At 45.1% G+C, this 24,907-nt stretch overlaps 1 protein-coding gene across 1 annotated transcript in view; it reads left to right on the top strand.

The window, feature by feature from the left end:
• The first annotated feature begins 4,259 nt into the window (after nt 1-4,259).
• BCAP29 (B cell receptor associated protein 29) overlaps nt 4,260-24,907 on the top strand; it is a 110,319-nt gene continuing 89,671 nt past the window's right edge. Inside the window, exons 1-2 of the mRNA XM_040343544.1 lie at nt 4,260-4,360; nt 14,228-14,335. Coding sequence (XP_040199478.1) covers nt 14,244-14,335 — 92 coding nt within the window. The 5' untranslated portion in view covers nt 4,260-4,360; nt 14,228-14,243. The remainder of the gene's footprint in view (nt 4,361-14,227; nt 14,336-24,907) is intronic.

Below are 24,907 nucleotides of genomic sequence, written 5' to 3' on the forward strand. Positions count from 1 at the left end.
CTAGTATGGCAGTTTGGGCACAGACGCTCCCAGTATGGCAGTTTGGGCGCAGACGCTCCTAGTATGGCAGTTTGGGTGCAGACGCTGCTAGTATGCAGTTTGGGCGCAGACGCTCCTAGTATGGCAGTTTGGGCGCAGACGCTCCTAGTATGGCAGTTTGGGTGCAGACGCTCCTAGTATGGCAGTTTGGGTGCAGACGCTCCTAGTATGGCAGTTTGGGTGCAGACGCTCCTAGTATGGCAGTTTGGGCGCAGACTTTTCTAGTATGGCAGTTTGGACGCCAACACTCCTAGTATGGCAGTTTGGATGCCGACGCTATTAGCATGCAGTGGTGGTCCGTCTATAGAGGGCGCTGGAGCGCCGCCCCCTCTGGCTCTGCACCGCCACTGAAATAACATACATTCATGCATTGCATGAATGTATGTAATTGTTGCCAGCTGCCGCTGGTCTATTCAGGTGGCCAGACCTTGAGCGCCGACCACCTGAATAATGGCAGCTGGTTGGCTGTGCGGAAGTGCCTATCAGAGCCAGCGGCCCGAATTTTGTAGCTGCTGACTGTTAGTAAACGCAAAAAACGGGTGGAACTCCACTTTAACATTCCAATCAATGTTAATACTGCAACAACTTCTCAACTACTCAACCTAACCTCCTCTTATAACCTAACACAATGGACACAAACCACCACTCAGTTTGGGCACCGACGCTCCTAGTATGGCAGTTTGGGTGCAGACGCTCCTAGTATGGCAGTTTGGGCGCAGATGCTCCTAGTATGCAGTTTGGGCACCGACGCTCCTAGTATGGCAGTTTGGGTGCAGACGCTCCTAGTATGGCAGTTTGGGCGCAGACGCTCCTAGTATGGCAGTTTGGGTGCAGACGCTCCTAGTATGGCAGTTTGGGTGCAGACGCTCCTAGTATGGCAGTTTGGGTGCAGACGCTCCTAGTATGGCAGTTTGGGCGCAGACGCTCCTAGTATGGCAGTTTGGGCGCAGACGCTCCTAGTATGGCAGTTTGGGTGCAGACGCTCCTAGTATGGCAGTTTGGGTGCAGACGCTCCTAGTATGGCAGTTTGGGCACAGACGCTCCCAGTATGGCAGTTTGGGCGCAGACGCTCCTAGTATGGCAGTTTGGGTGCAGACGCTCCTAGTATGCAGTTTGGGCGCAGACGCTCCTAGTATGGCAGTTTGGGCGCAGACGCTCCTAGTATGGCAGTTTGGGCGCAGACGCTCCTAGTATGGCAGTTTGGGTGGAGACGCTCCTAGTATGGCAGTTTGGGCGCAGACGCTCCTAGTATGGCAGTTTGGGCGCAGACGCTCCTAGTTTGGCAGCTTGGGCGCAGACGCTCCTAGTATGGAACATGTGAGGGAGGGGGAGCTATGTCTAACAAAATAGTAAACATATATAAACGTGAATAAACATAGTGATAAATGAATAATAGTCCATATATGAAAACATCCAAGTATGTGCTTATGAAAAATAAAAATTATAAGTGATAAATGAAAAATATATATAAAAAATTGGTGAAACTCTGTGTAGACGAAGTGTTCACAAAAGTCCTTAGAAATGATTTTTCCATAAAGTGAGATCTGTGTCTGGAAAAAACAATTGAAGCCTCCACCAAAAGAATAACGTTCACCCGACGTGAATAAATAGATTGGCTCCTTACCAACTTGAGTGGACCCTTTAGTTAAAAAGAGGTCAAAACAGCTTTGTTACACAATTGTAACCATGGAGTATGCAGGTAAGGACATCCTAATCAACAATAAGGCAGGTAGCAGATCTCACATCCCATCGAAAAATGCAAAAGAAAGGTCGCAATAGTATATTATCCTTTATTAAAAGCAATATAAAATGACAGGACAGCCAAATGGCCTCTTACTTGATAAAGTGCCAAAGTCCCGGCACTGAGGCTACTGCGCGTGTAATCAATTGCATCGAATGTTGCAAAGAGCGGGTCTGCGTGTGTCTCTGTAGGTGGCGTGCGTTCCAGCTCTCCCACCAGGACCCGGAAGTAGCGTGCGTCAGCGTAACCAGTATGCGCCTCGACGTACGTTTCGATGTGAAATCGTCATCAGGAAGCGTCTCCTAGTATGGCAGTTTGGGTGCAGACGCTCCTAGTATGGCAGTTTGGGCACTGACTCTCCTAGTATGGCAGTTTGGGCGCAGACGCTCCTAGTATGGCAGTTTGGGCGCAGACGCTCCTAGTATGGCAGTTTGGGCGCAGACGCTCCTAGTATGCAGTTTGGGCGCAGACGCTCCTAGTATGGCAGTTTGGGCGCAGACGCTCCTAGTATGGCAGTTTGGGCGCAGACGCTCCTAGTATGGCAGTTTGGGCGCAGACGCTCCTAGTATGGCAGTTTGGGTGCAGACGCTCCTAGTATGGCAGTTTGGGCGCAGACGCTCCTAGTATGGCAGTTTGGGCGCAGACGCTCCTAGTATGGCAGTTTGGGCGCAGACGCTCCTAGTATGGCAGTTTGGGCGCAGACGCTCCTAGTATGGCAGTTTGGGTGCAGACGCTCCTAGTATGGCAGTTTGAGTGCAGACGCTCCTAGTATGGCAGTTTGGGTGCAGACGCTCCTAGTATGGCAGTTTGGGCCGGACCTTGAGCGCCGACTACCTGAATAATGACAGCTGGTTGGCTGTGCGGAAGTGCCTATCAGAGCCAGCGGCTTTCCGAGTACAGCCCTCGTCTCCCGGATGCTTATCCTCGGAACGTACGGGGTGCGTTCCTTGGATAAGACTGATGGCCATCTCAGCCAATCAGGTTCACCGATTCAGGTTATCGGTAACCTGATTGGCTGAAGCGTCACCAAGGCGGGAGAAGACATCGAGGGACGTGGAAGGAGAAAGGTAAGTGCATTTTACAGGGCACAGCGGCGACAATGGGCACAGAGGCGACAAAGGGCACAGTGACATGCACAGTGGCAACAATGGGCACAGTGACGACAATTAAAGAGCACAGTGGTGACAATTGGCACAGTGGCGACAATTGAGGGGCACAGCGGCTGCGTTTGATGGCATGGCACAGTGGTGACAATTGATGGTACAGTGGCTGTGTTTAATGGCATTGCACAGTGACTGCGTTTGATGGCATGGCACAGTGGCTGCGTTTGATGGCATGGCACAGTGACTGCATTTGATGGCATGGCACAGTGGTGACAATTGATGGCACAGTGGCTGCGTTTGATGGCATGACACTAGGGTGACCACATTTCCAAACTGCCATAAAGGGACACACCCCCTCTCTCACCCTCCCCCCAAAAAAAGATGAGGGGGGGGGATAATGTAGTCTAGGGGTTGATGGGGAATTTGGCGGCGGGTTATTTGTCAGGTAAATGTGCCACTTGCCACCAGATGCAGTCAGTGCCGCTTGCCACCCATAGCCTGCCATGAGATGCAGTGCTGCTGTCACTCCCTCTGCATGAGCCACGTGCGTAGAAGGAAAGGAGTGGAGTCACTATCTGGAGAGTGAAGATCACACCAGTCCCTGCTGCTTGCCGCTCAGTGCCGGAGAAGGAGGAGGTGCCAAGGTGGGTGAGGACAGCAGCGCTGCACTAGGCGCAGGCCTCGCTCCCGGTCTCACTGTCTGAAAATAAATTGTCACTGGTTGCAAGACGGCAGGCAGTGCCGGCCCTAGGAACCACTTCCGGAAATGTAGTTATTAGTTAGTAGGGGGGGTGGCTGTGTCCTCTATTTCATTCTGGGACACTGTATTGTCCCGGAATGAAGGTGCCCGGGACAGACATGTCAATTGCGGGACAGTCCCGGGCAATCCGGGACACGTGGGAACCCTACATGGCACAGTGGTGACAATTGATGGCACAGTGGCTGCATTTGATGGCATGGCACAGCGGTGACAATTGATGGCACAGTGGCTGCATTCGATGGGCAGTGAGGCTGCAATTTTTTTTTTCGTTTGCGCCCCCCCCCAAATAAAAAATTTGAGCACCAGGCGCTACTGCTATTTAGTCGGCTAATTAAATGGCTGTTTAGACGTGACAATTTGAATGCTGATGTTCATAGTATGGCAGTTTGAACACAAACATTTCTATAGGACCCTCTCTGTCAGTTAGTAGCTGTACTGTGCAATGAGTAAAAGTTTGGGCAGGAAAATCCACTTGCCGCTCTTTCTTTTACTGATAACCCTAGGACTGCTCGCCAACCACCTAGTTTGTATTGAGGAGAGGGAAGAGACAGCGGATCCCAGGAATGACAGGACAGAGCGCTGCGAACGAACACCACCACCAATCCTCAGCCATGCCCTTCACAAATATGGCCGCCGGAGAGAGCACTGATGTGACGTGATGCCGAGCAGTGCCCGCCTTGTTCCGTTCTGAGTTCTGACAGAGTGGAGAAGTGCTGGGTAAGTGTGTGCGCGCTCTGATGTCACTTTATAGTGAACCGAGTTACCGCGCCCCCATATATTATCACCGGAGCCGTGTATACATAGGAGACTGTCCTACTGCGAGATTACAGCTCGCCCGGTGTCATAGAACGGCTGTATACGCTTCACTGCTAGGTGCAGGCTGGGCGGTGCAGGGACTAACAGCTCCCATCAGAGGTATATAGGGAGACCAGGGCGGCCAACTCTTCTGTCATTGTACAGGAATGATGTCATTGTCCTCTGTAACACAACACCAGTATAATGTCCACAGTACCAGTATAAGGTCTCCTATACCACAACACCAGTATAATGTCCACAATACCAGTATAAGGTCTCCTATACCACAGCACCAGTATAATGTCTCCTATACCACAACACAGGTATAATGTCTGCTGTACCACAACACCAGTATAATGTCTCATATACCACAACACCAGTATAATGTCTCCTATACCACAACACCAGTATAATGTCTCCTATACCACAACACCAGTATAATGTCCACAATACCAGTATAATGTCTGCTGTACCACAACACCAGTATAATGTCTCCTATACCACCATACCAGTATAATGTCTGCTATACCACAACACCAGTATAATGTCTCCTATACCACAACACCAGTATAATGTCTGCTGTACCACAACACCAGTATACTGTCTGCTGTACCACAACACCAGTATAATGTCTCCTATACCACAACACCAGTATAATGTCTCCTATACCACAACACCAGTATAATGTCTCCTATACCACAACACCAGTATAATGTCTCCTATACCACAATACCAGTATAATGTCTCCTATACCACAACACCGGTATAATGTCTCCTATACCACAACACCAGTATAATGTCTCATATACCACAACACCAGTATAATGTCTCCTATACCACAACACCAGTATAATGTCTCCTATACCACAATACCAGTATAATGTCTCCTATACCACAATACCAGTATAATATCTCCTATACCACAATACCAGTATAATGTGCCCTATACCACCATACCAGTATAATGTCTCCTATACCACAACACCAGTATAATGTCTCCTATACCACAATACCAGTATAATGTCTCCTATACCACAATACCAGTATAATGTCTCCTATACCACAATACCAATATAATGACTCCTGTACACAATACCAGTATAATGTCTCCTATACCACCATACCAGTATAATGTCTCCTATACCACCATACCAGTATAATGTCTCCTATACCACCGTACCAGTATAATGTCTCCTATACCACCGTACCAGTATAATGTCTCCTATACCACAATACCAGTATAATGTCTCCTATACCACCGTACCAGTATAATGTGCCCTATACCACCATACCAGTATAATGTCTCCTATAACACAACACCAGTATAATGTCTCCTATACCACAACACCAGTATAATGTCTCCTATACCACAACACCAGCATAATGTCTCCTATACCACAACACCAGCATAATGTCTCGTATACCACAACACCAGCATAATGTCTCCTATACCACAACACCAGCATAATGTCTCCTATACCGCCATACCAGTATAATGTCTCCTATACCACAACACCAGTATAATGTCTCCTATACCACCATACCAGTATAATGTCTCCTATACCACCATACCAGTATAATGTCTCCTATACCACCATACCAGTATAATGTCTCCTATACCACCATACCAGTATAATGTCTCCTATACCACAATACCAGTATAATGTCTCCTATACCACCATACCAGTATAATGTCCCCTATACCACAATACAAGTATAATGTCTTCTATACCACAATACCAATATAATGACTCCTGTACACAATACCAGTATAATGTCTGCTATACCACCATACCAGTATAATGTCTGCTATACCACAACATCTGTATAATGTCTCCTATACTACAACGCCAGTATAATATATCCTTCACCACAAAACCTGCGGCGGGGATAAAGGTAAGGGAAAAAGGAGCCTAAGATTTTTCTTAAGGACCTTTTTCAAGAATTTTAGAGGGGTGTCTTCTCAAATTTGGCCACTAGAGGAAGTAAAGAGCTGAGTTCACTCACCTCACTCCAGAGAAGTAGTGTCAGATCCACAGGCACGATTTCTGCTGCAGGCTCTGCTCACACGGCGCTTTCCCTTCAGAGACCTGATAAGAGGTCTGTTAAAGCAGGAAGAAGCCTCCATGCTTGCCACCCCAACACAATTAGTCGCGCGCACGGGGGCACGCTTTATCGAGAAGGGACAGGAAGTAGCCGGGAGCGCGCACGCCGTAATTTGAAAGATACAAAAAGATACTTGGGGGGCACACCCTAAAAATGCTATACATCTAAGATGGTGCTGCTATAAGACCAAATACAGTACAAAACAGATTATAGCACACACATGCAAAAATTACATTTGTCCTCCAAGGCTAGTTAAAAACACCTGAACATATTCAAAAATACGGGGGTTTGGTCACACTATATATTCATATAGTGCTAAGCCCATCTACTGCGACAATTTGAAAGATGGCGCCCAGACAGAAGCCATAAAGCAGCCAGAAAGCCAGCAGCTCTCCCTTGGGACACAGCAAGCGACCTTGTTTTAAACATTCTCTGTCCCCGACTCCTGGTAAATCTACCTCCAGCCAGTGGCGACGGCATTTTAAGCCAGCCACAAAAGCCAAGGAATACCAGCCCCAGAGAAATAAGAAACAGTGGGGTTCTAAGGCCAATAAACAAAACCTCTGCATGAAGAGGTGTCCCCGCTCGGCTGAGTGGGGGGACGGCTTCGTCAGTTTTCAGCGGTATGGCAGACAGAGATCCAGGACAGATGGGTGGTATCCACTGTATGCCTAGGGTACAAGCTGGAATTTCGAGAGATCCCATCTTCTCAGTTCCGAAGCTCAGGGCTCTCCAAAGATCCTCTAAAAAGAGCACCCTTCTTCAAGGAATTGGATCACTTGCTGTCCCAAGGGGTGATCACAGAAGTACCCTTAAGGGAGCAAGGTTCAGGTTTTTATTCGAACCTGTTTGTGATTCCAAAACCAAACAGAGACGTCAGACCCATTCTGGATCTGAGATCACTAAATCAGTTTCTAAACATTGGCCATTTCCGAATGGAAACTTCGTTTAGTAGTCGCCACCCTATTAGGCGGAGAATTCATGGCGTCGATAGACATCAGGGACGCCTATTTACATGTGCCTATCCATCCCACTCACCAAAGGTTCTTAAGTATTGCGGTGGAGCATCGCCACTTCCAATTTGTGGCTCTACCCTTCAGGGTAGCCACCGCACCCCGAGTATTTACAAAAGTACTAGCCCCTCTGCTAGCAAATCTCAGAGCACAGGGCATAGTGATAACAGCCTATCTGGACGATCTACTTGTGATAGATCAATCAGTGGCAGGGTTCGATCACGCTGTATCCACTACGATAGGATACCTGGAGAAGTTAGGATGGATGGTAAACCTACAAAAATCTTCACTACAAGCCCAAAGATGGGTAGAGTATCTGGGCATAATCATAGATGCAACCCAAAGCCGAGTATTTCTACCAGAGTGACTGTCCCTTACGCACAGTTTCATTCGAGACTGCTTCAAGGCGATATTTTAGCTGCCTGGAACAGTAAGATCCAAGCTCTGGATTTACCCATGCGCCTGTCTTCACAGGTGCGCCAAGACTTCAATTGGTGGTTAAGGACTAAGAACTTGCAGAAGGGAAGATCCTTTCACCCAATCACCTGGAAGGTGGTGTCAACAGATGCCAGCCTAATGGGCTGGGAAGCAATATTGGAAGAGGCTTCAGCCCAGGGAACCTGGACCAAAGCTGAGAGAGACCTACCCATCAACTTACTGGACATACGGGCAGTATACTTGGCCATCAGAACTTGGACATGCAGGTTAAAGGGCCACCCGGTTCGGATTCAGTCTGACAATGCTACAGAAGTGGCTTACATCAATCACCAAGGAGGCACCCACAGCCAGGGTGCCCAGAAGGAGGTGAATCGCATTTTGAGATGGGCAGAAGAACATATTCCTTGCCTTTCTGCAATTTTCATTCCAGGGGTAGAGAACTGGCAAGCAGACTATTTGAGTTGCCAGCAGCTATCACCAGGAGAATTATCTCTCCACCCCGAAATCCTTCAGGCCATTTGCCAGAGATGGGGGACCCCGGATGTAGATCTAATAGCTTCCAGGTTCAACAGGAAGTTGGACAACTTTGTGTCCAGGACAAGAGATCCTTTGGCCTACGGTTTAGATGCACTGGTAGTGCCGTGGAATCAGTTTTAACTGATCTATGCCTTTCCACCAATCTCCCTTCTACAGAGACTGATTTGCAGGATCAAGAAGGAAGGAATTCCGGTAATCTTAGTGGCCCCAGATTTGCCCTTGGTATGCCGAGATCATAAAGATGGCAGTGGGAACACCGTGGAAGCTTCCGCTTCGTCACAATCTATTGTCACAAGGTCCAGTGTTCCATCCTTCCTTACAAGGGCTAAATTTGACGGTTTGGCTGCTGAGACCCACATTCTGAAGAAGAGAGGGCTCTCAGGTCCAGTACTTTCTACGATTATTAACGCCAGAAAGCCAGCTTCCAGACGAATCTACTACAGAGTATGGAAGACATATGTTTCATGGTGTGAAACTTACAAATGGAATCCTCAGAGATATGACATAAGTAGGATTCTTGCATTTTGCCAGCTAGGAGTGGATATGAAATTAGCCCTTAGTACCATTAAGGGTCAAATATCAGCTCTATCAATCTTCTTTCAAAGACCACTGGCATCTCATTCCCTAATGCGGGCTTTCATTCAGCGGGTACTGCGGATCAATCCGCCAGTCAAGTCTCCCTTGTGCCCATGGGATCTGAATCTAGTATTATCAGTGTTGCAGAGGCAACCCTTTGAACCTATTCGCCACATTCCGCTGATTCTTTTAAGCAGGAAATTTGGCTTTTTGAGTGCTATCTCTTCAGCTGGAAGAGTATCTGAATTAGCAGCTCTTTCCTGTAAAGAGCCTCATTTAGCTTGTCATAAAGACAAAATTGTACTACGACCCCATCCTGCTTTTTTACCTAAAGTGGTGTTGGCTTTTCATTTAAATCAGGACATTGTTCTGCCTTCTTTTTTTCAGAATGCGCAGACAGCGGAGGAAATTTTTTTACACTCTCTAGATCTAGTGAGAGCTGTAAAGGTGCATCTGCAAGCAACCGTTCAGATACGCAAAACAGATGTTTTGTTTATTTTGCCAGATAATCCTAAGAAGGGACAAGCGGCATCAAAATCCACTATCTCCAGGTGGATTCGACAAACTATTATTTAAGCCTATGGTTTAAGAAACAGAACTCCTTCTTTTTCTGTTAGGGCGCACTCTACCAGGACGATAAGTGCTTCATGGGCAGTGCACCACCAGGCTTCGGTGACTCAGATCTGTAAGGCTGCAACTTGGTCTTCAGTCCACACATTTTCAAAATGTTATCAGATAGATGTAAGGGACATGAGGATGCCGCCTTTGGGCAAAGTGTGCTGTAGGTGGCAGTTTAGAACTTCCTGTCCATGGCGGTCTGCTTGATCTGTGTCTCCCCCCCCCCCTTCATATAGGGCATTGCTTTGGGAGATTCCATTATGTAATGAATATGGCTCTGTGTCCCGTGGTGTACGATAAAGAACAGCTTACCTGTAAAATCCTTTTCTTGGAGTACACCACGGGACACAAAGGTCCCCCCCTTCTTAAAGGGAACCTTATTTCTTTGCTACAAAACTGAGGTACTCCCCTGATGGGAGGGGCTATATGGAGGGGAACTGTCTTTGATTGGTTGTGCCAGTGTCCAATCACCTCTGGTGACCATACAACCCATTATGTAATGAATATGGCTCTGTGTCCCGTGATGTACTCCAAGAAAAGGATTTTACAGGTAAGCTGTTATAAAAATCCTGTTTTTAGGGGATTCTTTTAAGTATAAAAGGTCATCTTATACGCCAGAAATATGGTATTAATTTTTTTTACTAGTAATCGGCGATCTGCGATTTCTGGTCTTCAAGTGGTTAAAGGGACCACAACCCAAATATTGGTGCCACATTTCACCCATCTTTGGCATCCTGCACTATATACTGTGTGTATATACACTATATTACTAAAAGTATCGGGACATCTGCCTTTACATGAACTTTAATGGCATCCCAGTCTTAGTCCGTAGGGTTCAGTATTGAGTTGGCCCACCATTGCAGCTATAACAGTTCAGCTCTTCTGGGAAAGCTGTCCACAAGGTTTAGGAGTGTGTCTATGGGAATGTTTGACCATTCTTCCAGAAGCACATTTGTGAGATCCGGCACTGACTTGCAGTCTCTGCTCCAATTCATCCTAAATGTGTTCTGTTAGGTTGAGATCAGAACTCTGTGCAGGACAGTCAAGTTTCTCCACCCCAAACTCACTCATGCATGTCTTTATGGACCTTGCTTTGTGCACTGGTGCGCAGTCATGTTGGAACGGGAAGGGGCCATCGCCAAACTGTTCCCACAAAGTTGGGAGCATGAAATTGTCCAGTATGTCTTGGTATGCTGACACCATAAGCGTTCCCTTCCCTAGAACTAAGGGGGCAAACCCAACCCCTGAAAAACAACCCCACACCATAATCCCTCCACTGACTTGGACCAGTGCATTTGTCTTTTTAGTTTACATTGGCACCGTATTGGTCTTCCTCACAGATACAAGAATATGACAGTCTGAATTTGTGAGCATGTTTGTCCTTCAGAAAGTTGGGACCCTGACTGCTGGGGTCACAGTATAGAAAACTTTGGCCATTTGTAAGTACTGCTATATTCTCGAAAAAAATTGAATAATGTTGGAAAGGAAACGTTGTTTTCCTTTTTTTTGTACTTTTGTTAGCGTCTTGATAGCTAATAGACCGTACACACTATAAGAAAATCGGTGGAACATTTTTGTCTGACGAAGATCGTACGATGTTCTGATAGCTGATTTCTACCTTCTGAGCGAAAGGGGACAAACTCCAATTTTTTATTCGTACAGAAACAATTTTTGTTTAACCTCTGCCACCGCGCCATAGACAAAAGACGTCTACAGTGCGTTTACCACGTGATCGCTCCGTCAAATGACGGAGCGATCACTTGTAAACAAACCTCCCTCTCCTCTCTGTACCGATCGGTACAGTGTGAGAGGAGAGGGGGGAGAGCAGCAGCAGCAGCTGCTGTGGGCTGGATCTGTGACAAATGCAGTCACAGATCCAGCCATCCCTCCCTGTGCAATACTCTGCAATACCCCCCATACTCTGCAATACCCCCCATACTCTGCAATACCCCCAATACTCTGCAATACCCCCAATACTCTGCAATACCCCCAATACTCTGCAATTCCCCCAATACTCTGCAATACCCCCAATACTCTGCAATACCTGCTAATATGACAGAAATTAGAATTTTTCTTTATTTTTACAGAATTTTCAGTGTTTTTTCTTTTATAGCGCAAAAAATAAAAACCGCAGAGGTGATCAAATACCACCAAAAGAAAGCTCTATTGGTGGGAAAAAAAGGACAAAAATTTCAGATGGGCACAATGTTGCATGACTGAGTAATTGTCATTCAAATTGTGAGAGCACCGAAAGCTGAAAATTGGTCTGGTTAGGAAGGGGGTTTAAGTGCCCAGTGGTCAAGTGGTTAATGTGTACCATTTTCGTTCAGTTTTCGTATGAGAAATATCAGATATGAAAGACTGTGCATGATCATTGGTCAAGTTAGCGAATGTACTTAGAATTTTCTTACAAATTAAATGTTTGTACAAATATTTTCATGAATTTCTGTAAGAATTCTACTAGTATGTCCAGCTTTAGTCTCGTAACACAATCTGAAAATTGTGGGACTGATCACTTTATTAGCGTGTCAAATTTCCTATCAGGCGGGATACCCAGGCCACTGTTGGCAGTTTTAAATGTATATTTTCACCCTTTTTCATCAAACTTTTTGAGCTCACTACTTTTAAGTTGATGGTGTACCATGTACCGTATATACTCGAGTATAAGCTGACCCGAGTATAAGCCGAGGACCTAATTTTACCACAAAAAAACTGGGAAAACGTATTGACTCGAGTATAAGCCTAGGGTGAGAATGCAGCAGCTACTGTAAGCGGAAAAGAGGGTCAACAATGCCCATTTGCACGCCTCACTGTGCCATACCTCACTGTGCCCATTGCAGTCTCACTGTGCCATACCTCACTGTGCCCATTACAGTCTCACTGTGCCCGAGTACCTGAATTCTTGACAGGCATCCATTTTTTAAAAGTCGCGGCTTCCTCCTGGCGTTCCGTTCCGTTATAGGCATTTGACACTGTGTTCCGCCTATCATGGAGGTCCTCTCATCCTCTGACTCAGTTTCCCAGCAGACACTGTGTTCAGTGTTCCGCCAATCATGGACATTCTTTCATCCTTGGTCAAGAGGACGTCCGTGATTGGCGGAACACTGAACACAGTGTCTGCTGGGAAACTGAGTCCGAGGATGCGAGGACCTCCGTAATAGGCAGAACACGGTGTCAAATGCCTATCACGGAGCGCAACGCCAGGGGGAAGCTACGACCTTTAAAAAAATGGACGCCTGTCAAGGATGCAGGTACACTGACTCGAGTATATACAGTATCTGTCAAGTCAGATGGCTTATGCTGCGTACACACGATCAGATTTTCCGTCGGAAAAACCTTGGATGTTTTTTCCGACGGAATTCCGCTTGTGCACACACGGTCAAACAAAAGTTCTCTGAACTTTCAACTGTCAAGAACGAGGTGACGTACAACACTACGACGATCTGCGAAAATTAAGTTCAATGCTTCCGAGCATGCGTTGAATTTTTTCCGAGCATGCGTCGGAATTTTGCGCGTCGGAATAGCTACAGACGATCGGATTTTACGACAGAAAATTTGAGAACTAGCTCTCAATCTCTTGTTGGCAAAAATTCCAACAGCAAAATTCCGATGGAGCATAAACACGGTCGGAATTTCCGTTCAAAAGCTCACATCGGACTTTTGCTGTTGGAATTTCCGATCGTGTGTACGGGGCATTAAAGTGGTGTGGAGTAGCAAGGAACAGATTTGCAGTTCACTTCTTTGGCAAGATGAGGTGGTAGTGATTTGGCAACTGACAGTTTTTCCAAGTTGGTCGTTCCCTTTTCTGTCATGACTGGGCCTTTGGACCTGTCCATCGCAGAAGATGTCTTCCTTGTTTTTTAATCTACTTTATTATACGTGCATGTTGCCGGTTAGGAGATACGAAGCTGTCCAGTTTTCCTGCACAAGCAATGTAACTATTGATTTTGGACTTATGTGGGACTATCATCTACATTTTTCTTTTCACAGGAGACTCATACAGCAGTAAGAGCCATTGGCTCATACTGCTGTCAGTCAAATCCTGTCAGGAGGGAGCTGGGGGTGTGGCTGAGCCAAGCTGTATGTATATATGGATGCACACAGCTCAGTTTGGGGGCATGCCCGCAGGGGTGCCCTTGTAGCACATGGCCTGCTTTGGATGCCCTCAAAGGAAAAGATGCAGACAGTGCTGGCGAGGAATTGATAAAGAAGAGGTAAGGGGCCTCTATGTGCAATAATGTTTCACAGAACAAGTATAAGTATAAACCTCTTTTTTTCTTTTACAAAAAAAAAAGCTTAGTAACATTACATTTGCACTAGATAAGAGCACCTACTCAGTAATGCATACATAATAATTGGCATGGCTATTTGGAGCTTCATCTATAGCGCCATGAAGAGTCTGCAAAAAAAAAAAAAAAAACATGTATGTTATTTTATGTCGTGTTATTTTATTTAGTTTATTCACTGATTGTAAAGTTATACACTTTTTTTCTCCTTGTAGGTTTCAAGGCAGTAAAATGACCTTTCAGTGGACAGCAGTGGCTTCCTTTCTTTATGGTGAAATAGCAGTTCTATTAATCCTTTGCATCCCATTTGTTTCTCCTTTAAGGTACTGAATTAAAACAATTAAAAAAATTGCGTAGCCAGCCTGTATCATAATATTGTCATTGTAAGCTTGGAAAAAGTTGTAACAGAAAAAGTATTTTGCAAAAAGGTTTGTAACTGCTTAATGCATAACCCATACTCCCATGCTGAGAGCCGTGTTTCCACGCCCACGAGGTACAGGTGGGCAGTGCAGCCGTGTACTGTCAGTCTATTAAAAATCATTGGCAGGCAGATGGCTGCATGGATCTTCACCAATCTCCACACACATGCCTGTGTGGAACCTATGCCTAGCTCTTAATCTTGTCTGTCTGCTTTCTATGCCGCGCGTTGAAATTTTTTTTTTTAATGACAGGTGGATGGCTGCGCTAAACCACCTGTGCCTCCATGGCGGCAGAGGCACCACCTGTGCTTCTGCCAGGGTTTACAGCTTACAGTTTACAGTACCGTGTGTTCCTGTGAATGAGGACTTATGGTAGTTTTTTTCTTTAGATATTAAGATAGGCCAATCCAGGGCATGTAGGCAGATCTTTCAAAATTAAGCAGGACTCTCCAAAAATGACTCTAATCTCATGTTCAGACCCGTATTCAGATACAAAATATACAGTGGCTTGAAAAAGTATTCATACCCATTGAAATTTTCCACATTTTGTCATGTTACAACCAAAAACTTTAACGGTATTTTTATTGAGGATTTTATGTGATAGACCAACACAAAGTGACACATAATTGTGAAGTGGAAGGAAAATGATATATGGTTTACCAAATGTTTTACAAATATGTGAAAAGTGTGGGGGAAATTTGTATTTAGCCCCCCTTTCGCTGCAATTGTCTATACCAGCTTTGCACATCTAGAGAGTGAAATATTTGCCCATTCTTCTTTGAAAAATATCTCAAGCTCTGTCAGATTGGATAGAGAGCATCTGTGAACAGCAATTTTCAATTCTTGCCACAGATTTTCAGTTGGATTTAGGTCTGGACTTTGGCTGGTCCGTTCTAACACATGGATATGCTTTGATCAAAACCATTCCATTGTAGCTCTGGCTGTATGTTTAAGGTCATCGTCCTGCTGGAAGATGAACCTTTGCACCCAGTCTCAAGTCTATTACAGACTCTAACAGGTTTTCTTCTAAAGCCTCATACACACGATCAGACTTCCAACTTACTTTTCCGTGGATTTTGCTCCGAATGGGCGTTGGCCGTGAACTTGGTATGCATACACATGGCTGGACTTTTTTTAGCCAACTATCACCAAATCACATGGTTTTTCAGCTCTTTACCGCCACCCTGTGTGCAACTTATGCTATTGTTGTTTGATCTTTAGCATTGGTTCTGAGCATGCCTGTTTGTACTTTGGACTTTAGTCCGATGGACTTGTGTATACACGATAGGATTTTTCACCATTGGACATTTGTTGCCGGAAAGTTTGTCTGTTCTCACAGCGAACATTTGTCCGATGAAAAAGCAAAAAAGTTTGTCTGCATACACACAGTTGGATTGTCTGCTAAAACAGGTCCGTCGGACAAAAAGTCTAAGCGTGTGTACAGGCTATTAGATTGCCCTGTATTTGGCTTGATCAATTTTCCCATCAACTCTCATCAGCTTCCCTGTCCCTACTGAAGAAAAGCTTCTCCACAACTTGATGCTGCCACCACCATGTTTCACGCTGGAGGTGGTGTTTTCAGGGTAATGTGCAGCGTTCGTTTTACGACACAAGTTCCATTTTGGTCTCGTCTGACCAGAGCGCCTTCTTCCACAAGTTTGCTGTGTCCCCCACATGGCTTCTCACAAACTGTACAAACAGGGCTTCTGATGGCTTTCTTTCAACAATGGCTTTCTTCTTGCCACTCTTCCATAAAGGCCAGATTTGTGGAGTGCACGACTAACAGTTGTCCTGTGGACAGATTCTCCCTCCTGAGCTGTGGATCTCTGCAGCTCCTCCAGAGTTACCATGGGCCCCATGGCTCTTCTCCGATTTATGCTTTCCTTTGCCTGGTGAATATCTTGATAGGTTTGCGGTTGTGCCATACTCTTTCCACTTTCGGGTGATGGATTGAACAGTGCTCCGTGAAATGTTCAAAGCTTGGGAAATTTTTTTTTTTTACCTAACCCTGCTTTAAACTTCTCCACAACTTTATGCCTGACCTGTCTGGTGTGTCCCTTGAACTTCATGATGCTGTTTGTTCACTAAGGTTCCCCAACAAACTTCTAAGGGCTTCACTTAACAGCTGTTTTTATACTGATATTAAATTACACACAGGTTCACACTGACTGTGGGAATGAAATCATGCAAGTTCAGCTGACCTTGCAAGATTTCATTCCCGCGTGTCAGTCCCAACTTCGAGGGCGATTTCAGAGACATCTGTGCGGGTTTCTGCACAGATGTCAATGGAAATCGCACCCCTAATCGCCAAAAGTAGTACAAAAACTACTTTTGGGATCGGTGCGGCGCACTGATTCAGACGCTGCCATTGCTGGCAGTTGCCACCGATTTGGCATGAGATTTGACTCATCGCATCAATGTGAAACAGGGCTAAAGGGGGCTGAATACAAATGCACCTACACTTTTTTAAGGTATTTATTTGTAAAACAAAATTTTTTTATAATTTTCCTTCCACTTCATAATTATGTGCCACTTTATGTTGGTCTATCACATAAAATCCCAATAAAATGCTTTTTAAGGGGTATTAATACTTTTTGAAGGCACTGTACAGTATCACTGGCATGCTTTTAGGCAGTCAATCATACTGAAGATGAAACATCTAGTACAGTAAGCTTAAAGTTTGACTGAAGGCAAAACAGAATGGAGATGGATTCGAACACCTATTAGGTTTTTATTTCTGTCTGTGCCCCCTTTCATCTTCTCCATTTGTACTGTTTACTGTTATCACTGAAAGTGAAAATAAAAGAAAATCCCAACTTTTAGGTCGTCCCCAGAACAGTAACAGAGGGTAAATCTTCCATTGGGGACACTAGTTCTGGTGGCCCTGCTAATCTGCTGACAACCAAGGATTCCCTCACTTTGGAGGAATTTCCTCTCACTTCTGTTTTGGCTGTGGAACAGGAAGTGAAAGGAAATTTCCCCAATGGGACACAGATGGCAAAAAAAAAAAAGAAAACTGACAGTGATTATAACCCTCCCTCACTCTTAGCAAAAATTATTAAAAAGTTTTACTGTTACTTCTACTTTAACTAGTTCCCGACCAGCCGCTGCAGTTGTTCTGCGGCAGGTTGACTCTCCTGCACGAATCGCTGTCATTGTACGTCGGGCACGTACACAGCAATCTGTGGGTCCGAGCATGCCCATTTGCTAGCAGGGGAGCCAATCAGCAGATCCGGACTCTATGTCTGCCGGCCACCCGTGATCGCTTTTTTTTTTGGGGGGGGGGGGGATATTTATTATAGAAAAAAGTTTTTCAAATTTGTCACCCTTATTTTGTTTATAGGGAAAAAAATTAAAACCGCAGAGGTAATCAAATATCACCAAAAGAAAGCTCTATTTGTGGGAAAAAAAGGACGTCAATTTTGTTTGGGTACAACGTCGCACGACAGTGCAATTGTCAGTACTGTATCGCAAAAAATGGCCCGGTCAGGAAGTGGGTAAATTTTTTCCGGTGCTGAAGTGGTTAAAAGACTGTCAGGGATGCCATATTCCATGGAACAGGCTTTCTGAAACTCAAACTTTGTATATGTAGAAAACCCGGAGTCGTTGCAGACAAAATGTAAAGCGTTATACAAAAAAGCTAGCACAATTTAGAGAAAATTCATAAAAATGTCCAACAATTCCTTGCAGGCAAATTGAGGAAGGCTTTCAAGGAGCCTCTGAGCAGCATACTAGCTCTTCACAATTCTATGAAGGCAAATTCATTCTATAGAATTGATAGACCTTTTGTAGAATGAAGCTATGAGAGGGCATATACAGCTGTTTTCTAAATGATAAGGATTATGTATAATTAACAAAATATGATTTGGCGGTGAAAGTGAGTAGAGTGCCAGGGAAGCTTGATGAGAATCTCTAGCTTCTGGAATCACAAGCTCAGAATTACATGTTTCCAGATCATGGAAGGATTTATACAGTGGTGCGGCTTGGTTTATCCATACAATACCAGGCTAGAACTGTGGTGATTCTTGTAATATACTTTTTATTTTGTGTAAGATTTGTAATTTTAAAATTTCAGAGAAAATTGGTACATCATTTACAGTGTTATTTGTATGGCACATGTCATGCAGCAAAGAAGAAATGTGACCCCAGGCAGCCTAGGATATTTTTGGAACATCTTTGAAATGGTCAGCATGTACTAAAGCAGTTTCTCTACTGTGGCTCAGGAGCAATGGAGATCTTCTCTCAAGTTAATGATCTAATAAAAAAAAGAAGTATTCAAGTAAAAAAGGGAACTAGATTGGCTACTGAATAGGTAATTCAAAATTGAGAATAAAGCTGTGTAGATGGATACTAAAACAAGGATGCTTGGCAGTCAATTCTGAGAAGATTATAAACAAAATTAGTGTAGCACTATACATCAAACATTGCACTATAAGGCCCCTACCACATGGGGTGAGCTCTGTTTTATTCTGCTTGCTAAGCGGGGAAGCTATCCCCTGATCCCTGCTGAGCAGGTGGATGGCTGGTCCATGTACACTTCCCTGTTGTATATCTCTGAGCTCAGATAGCTGGAAGCCTTGGGAATGTGAGACATCCTCCACCTCAGAAATGCGATCCTCAGCCGTGGTAAGTCTGCCCCTGATCTTATCCAGATCATGCCTGATAAGATTGCATTCAGAAGCCAAATAGTCAATGCGGCCCATGAGCTTAGCCTTGGACACAGCAATGGCTTTCATGATCAGTTGGGGATTGGCCACTATATTCACCTCTATCTTGGGGGACTGCAACGGGGATGACCCTGGTTTCTGGCACGCAATGCCCGCTGCCTGCTTCATCCTCGTGTTCTGCAGCCTGGTGCGCTGTGAGAAAGACACAAAACCAAGATGGCGAGGGCGGAGCTTGTGTATATGCCACGCTGGGACCGGAGCTGCCGCTGATCCAACGGAGGTGGCTCCTTATTCTTTTCAGATGCTGAGGATGGCGTTTTCCCGGTCTCTGATATCCCTGCTAGCTGAACGGAATAAAATCCAGATTAGGTTCAGTTAGAAGGGCTCAAAAATGGATAGTATTTCGATGGAAAGCCAGAGCTCCGAGATGATACGTCTTGCCCCGATCACTTTGTTATGCCCCTCTTCACTCTCCCACCTTGAGTGCTTCACACACACTGGATGTCCTTTCACCTCATTTATATGACCCACATATAAATGCATGGTCAAAAAGGCACTTGTGCCCTTTAAATGAGATCGTCTTTACTCAGCAAATGCTGCTCTGGGTCCTTATGCGCTTGGATCTCTCACTTGAAGTAGATGTCAAGACCAACAAACTATCTATGTATTTCAGCATCAGTTGCCCTTTAAATTGGCTCCCACTTAATCAGTGCTCTTGATTCGACATGCACTATTCGTTTTGGTCCGAATACAAATTCTGACAAGTTTTTGGTTGTTTGGAGATTCAAATGTATTAGAAAATCTCCAAATTAAATAGTAAGGAATTTCATTGCAATCTGTTAAAACGAATTCCAACTTTTTTCAAAATTATTTGAATTTAGATTAGTGGAAAAATGATGATTGAAAATGTCTTCACTTGTTGCTGATGCATTTTTCTAAAGCTGAACTCTGGGATGAAAAAAAAAAATCCTTGCAATGGGGGTTCCTGCACTAAAGGTTAAATGCTTGTTAAGTCTAGGGGTAGAAGAAAAGGCTATAATACTTATTCCTTGCTCCTCCAGCCAACAGCATTCTTCTCTTTGGTGCGTGCTGCAGGATGTGGATGAGCTCTTGCCATATGCAAGTCTATTGGTCCTGCATTGTACTTTATCTGACTGCCAACCTCAGCACCTTACAAAGGTACACTCCAAAGAGTGTGATTGCTCAAGTGGGACTTTAAATTTGGGTGACTGTTAAACCTCAAAAAAATATATAATACCAAAAGGTTCATAAGACGTTTTTATTGAAAAAGATATGAAAGGCTGCTACTAGCTATACAAAGCACATCTAAGTGACTATAGGCACAAAAGGGAAATAAATATACAGGCTCAATTCACAGATAACATTAAACAAAAAATGTAATAATTGCAATACAGGACCCAGCTCTGTCTGTAGGGTAAGACAGAAACCCAACATTTCGAGGTTATCTGTATTTGTGGAACCTCTGCTTCAGGGGTGGGATACTGCAATAAGATGACAATGGCATCGTCGGCGCATTTGTGTGCGTATTCCTTAGACGTTAGTAGCATATTAATTTTAAAAAGGCATGGAGATTCTAGACTCTTTTTGCTTCAGGGTATGCAACCCGAACCAAGATGGAATGTAACCTGGTCAGTACTGACTCACAAAGGGTGTGGGCAGTGTCCGAAGCCTCCATGACAGTATCAACGCAACAAAATCGCATCTAAAATAGGTAATCCCCTGATATAGAAAAAGGTGCCTAAAATAGTAATTCTATCCCTCATAAGCCGCACTGTGGAATAACCAAAAATGGACTAGTTCTTTAAGAATTTGTCAGTTCCTAGGAGTCTGGATCCAGTTTGTGTTCCTAATCTCAGGACACAGATGAATGTGTGCCCAAGGCTGGGCCTCTGGGATCAGTACTTTACGTGACCTAAATGGTAACTAGTGTTCGAACTAGATCCAACGGCTAGTGCACATGCAGCTGACTTCAGGCAACCTCAGCACCTTAGGCCCCTTTCACACTGGGGCTGGATCGGCGTCAGCGGTAAAGCGCGCTATTTTTAGCGGCACTTTACCGCAACATTTTCTGCCCTATTTCGGCCGATATTGAGGTGGTTTTACCCCCGCTAGCGGCTGAGAAGAGGCCTCTAAGGAGGCACTTTGCCGGTGGTATAGCTGCGGTGTCCCATTTATTTCAATGGGCAGTAGCGGTGGAGGAGCGGTATACACACTGCTTCTTCACCGCTAGATGAGGCTAGCAGGACCGCTCCAGTGTGAAAACCCAGCTGTTTCAGGTCGGTTTGCAGGCGCTATTTTTAGCGCTGTAGCGCCCGCAAACTGACCCAGTGTGAAAGGGGTCTAAGAGTGGAGGCTACGGGGGACCAGTTGCACAGATGGAGGAAACCTGCAGGAAGGGGTATTGTAGGTTTTACAACTTACACTTCTAGCCCTAAACCTAACAAGCATTTAACCCTTCCAGTATGGTGGTGGGGGCCCCCTTCAAGGGTATTTTTTTTCCCTCCTGGAGTGGGGTTTAAAGTGGAACTTCAGTCCACCATTAGGATGCAGGCGCAGATGTGCCCACTGGCTCTGTCTGACCTTCCGGTCCTGGCAGAGTCCATTAGCACATCTGTGCATGCACAGGTGATTTCCCATGCATGTGCCAAGACAGGGAAGGTTTCGGACTGCCCTTGCAGCAGTGTTTGCAGGGGGAACCCTGTGTGTGTGCAAACATGGCCTGGCAGTGATCCACAAGACTAACCTCGCGATCACTAAACCAATCCTTCAAAACCCCCTTCCATTCATGGAAACCCTCACTCTGCAACTACAAACAAATCCCCATGAGACCGTCCGTATTCTACTCTGCTATAGACCACCTGGTCCAAAATCGCAGCTTACATCATCATTGACGGAGTTTATCTCCACTTACACCCTTAACAGCAAACACCTGTTGCTGCTTGGGGACTTCAATCTCTGGGCCAATTCTTCACAGGATCCCGTGGCCGACGCCTGTATCGATCACCTGGAAGGATTAGGGCTACAGCAATCAGTATGTGGGCCCACACATACTTCAGGTCACACGCTCGATCTTATTTTCAGACAAGATCTGGAAATAAACATTTTGGAAAATGAACCATTGCCATGGACAGATCACCATGCAATTAAATTCATAATTTCCAAAATCTCCCCCTTAACAAAAACATCAAAACCAGTGACAACACACTGGACTAGATGTCAGAAGAAGCTCCATTTGGAACTCTTCAAAACCACATTAAGAGAAAAAATAAAATCGATTCACCCTCATCAAACGGCCTCAGAAACACTGGATGCCATAAACGCAGCACTATCACAGTCAACTTGATAGCTCAGAAAAGTAAAACCCGCATCCGGAAAAACACCTCTAGCTGGTTTAATAAACAGCTGTCGCTATTGAAGCAAGAGCGCAGAAGGGCGGAAGCCGTCTGGAAAAGAAGCTCTTCAGAAGAAAACCTCACCATCTACAAGGCAACAACAAGAAAATACCACAAAGAAATTTTCAAAGCCAAGAAAAATTATTTTTCCAAGGCTATCAACAGCGCCCTAAACCGCCCCCGCAAACTCTTCAAGATGGTCACTCAGACCATGAATCCCGTCTGTCTTGAAGCCCCCAATTCGGACACCCAAGAGTTCTGCAATGAATTGTCGGATTACTTCATTAATAAAATTGAGGGAATCCGGGAAAGCATTCAGCAAAACAACACCCCCCTCAACCCCCCCCCCCCGCAATTATTCACCCAACACCCACAGAAATTCACCACAATCAGGAAAGTTCACTCTAGAACCCATCTCCATCGATGCCACAAAAAATATCATTGGTACCTTGCGAAATAGCACAGCGCCAAATGATATCATTCCCACCAAACTGCTGAAGGAATGCGCCGACATCCTGGCACCTCCTATCACGCAGCTTATAAACCAGTCTTTCAAGGAGGGCATAGTGCCCCCCCAGTTGAAAGAGGGCATAATCCAACCCATCTTGAAGAAACCCACCCTTGACCCCAAGGACCCACTTCACCGTCGTCCCATAACAGGTCTAAACGTTTTCTCCAAGGTAATGGAGAAAGTAGTGGTACAACAGCTGCAACAGCATCAAGATACCCATAACCTACTTGATCCATTTCAATCAGGTTTCCGTCCCGGACACGGTACCGAAACAGCATTACTCAAAATATGGGACGACGCTCTCGAGGCCGCAGACGAAGGAGAATCTTGTCTCCTGGTTCTGTTGGACCTAAGCGCTGCCTTCGACACTGTAGACCACAAACTATTACTGACTCGGCTAGCTGACGTAGCCAAAGTCGCAGAAGGTGATTTATCTTGGTTCTCCTCTTTTTTGGAAAACCGATCACAAATAGTGAAATTGGGACCTTTCACTTCTGAGAAACGCACGGTATCGTACGGAGTCCCTCAAGGATCGCCTCTATCGCCGGTGCTGTTTAACATCTATCTTCGTCCTCTTTTTTAAATCATTAGCAGCCAAAAACTGCTTTATCACTCATATGCAGACGACACGCAACTGTATTTCCGCATTTGCAACAAAAAGGATCACCACCTCAATCTAGAGACATGCCTCTCTTTGATAGAAGACTGGATGACAAAGAGTTATCTTAAACTCAACGGAGCGAAAACAGAACTTCTCCTGTTTCACGCCAAGCGTATGAATCAACCTGCAACAACTTGGACCCCCCCCCCGCCCATTCTGGGCAAAATCATCACCCCTAGCGCCAAAGTCAAAAGTCTCGGAGTCATCTTTGACTCCTACATGACATTGGACGCACAAATAGGGTCAGTAGTCAGCGGATCTCACCATCTGCTGCGCCTACTACGCAAACTTACTCCTTTTATTCCCAAAGAAGACATATCGGCCGTGGTGGGAGCGATTGTAAACTCCAGATTGGATTATGCAAACGCCCTTTACCTCGGACTCCCAAAATACCAAATCGCTCGTCTGCAAGTCAAAATACGGCCGCCAGACTAGTGACTGGGAAAAAACCCTGGGAATCAATCTCACCTTCACTGAGATCCCTTCATTGGTTGCCAGTAAAGGACAGAATTGTTTTTAAAGCACTCTGTCTAACGCATAGATGTATCCATGGGAATGCTCCCCATTATCTATGCGAAAAAATAAAAGCTCATAATCCCAATCGCGTTCTGCGATCCACCAACCAAAATCTGCTCCAGATACCGAAAGCCAATTACAAGTCCAAAGGAGAAAGAAGATTCGCGGTCCAGGGTCCCAGACTATGGAATGCTTTACCAACCAGCATTCGGTTGGAAGAAAACCACTTAGCATTCAGGAGAAAGCTCAAGACGCATCTCTTTTGATATCAAAAGAGACAGGAACAAGAAGCGCCCAGAGGCGATTTAGTTCGCATGTGCCGCGCTATATAAGTTTTCATTCATTCATTCATTCATTCATTCACATAGCTCTCTCAGGATCCAAGTCCTGTGGCATATCTGTGCAAGCGCAGGGGGTGGGGAGAAGTTCTTATCTAGGTAATAATTGCAGAAGCGCTGCTTAGCACCACAAATAAAGCACTTAAAAGAAAAACATATATATTTTTAAGAGAAAGAAGGGAAGGAGGCAGGACAGCACAACGTGCCTTAAAGGGTGAAGGTCTGCTTTAATGATCAATACACACAGTTTTGTTAAGGAGAAAACCATTTGCTCTAAATGAACACCACAAGGAGATTGGCATATATATAATTTTCATATAATTGGCATTCTGTTAGGTAGAAATGTATTTTTTATTTTTTTACCATGTCC

The sequence above is a fragment of the Rana temporaria genome, chromosome 3 (genome assembly GCF_905171775.1).
Source record: "Rana temporaria chromosome 3, aRanTem1.1, whole genome shotgun sequence".
NCBI lineage: Eukaryota > Metazoa > Chordata > Amphibia > Anura > Ranidae > Rana > Rana temporaria.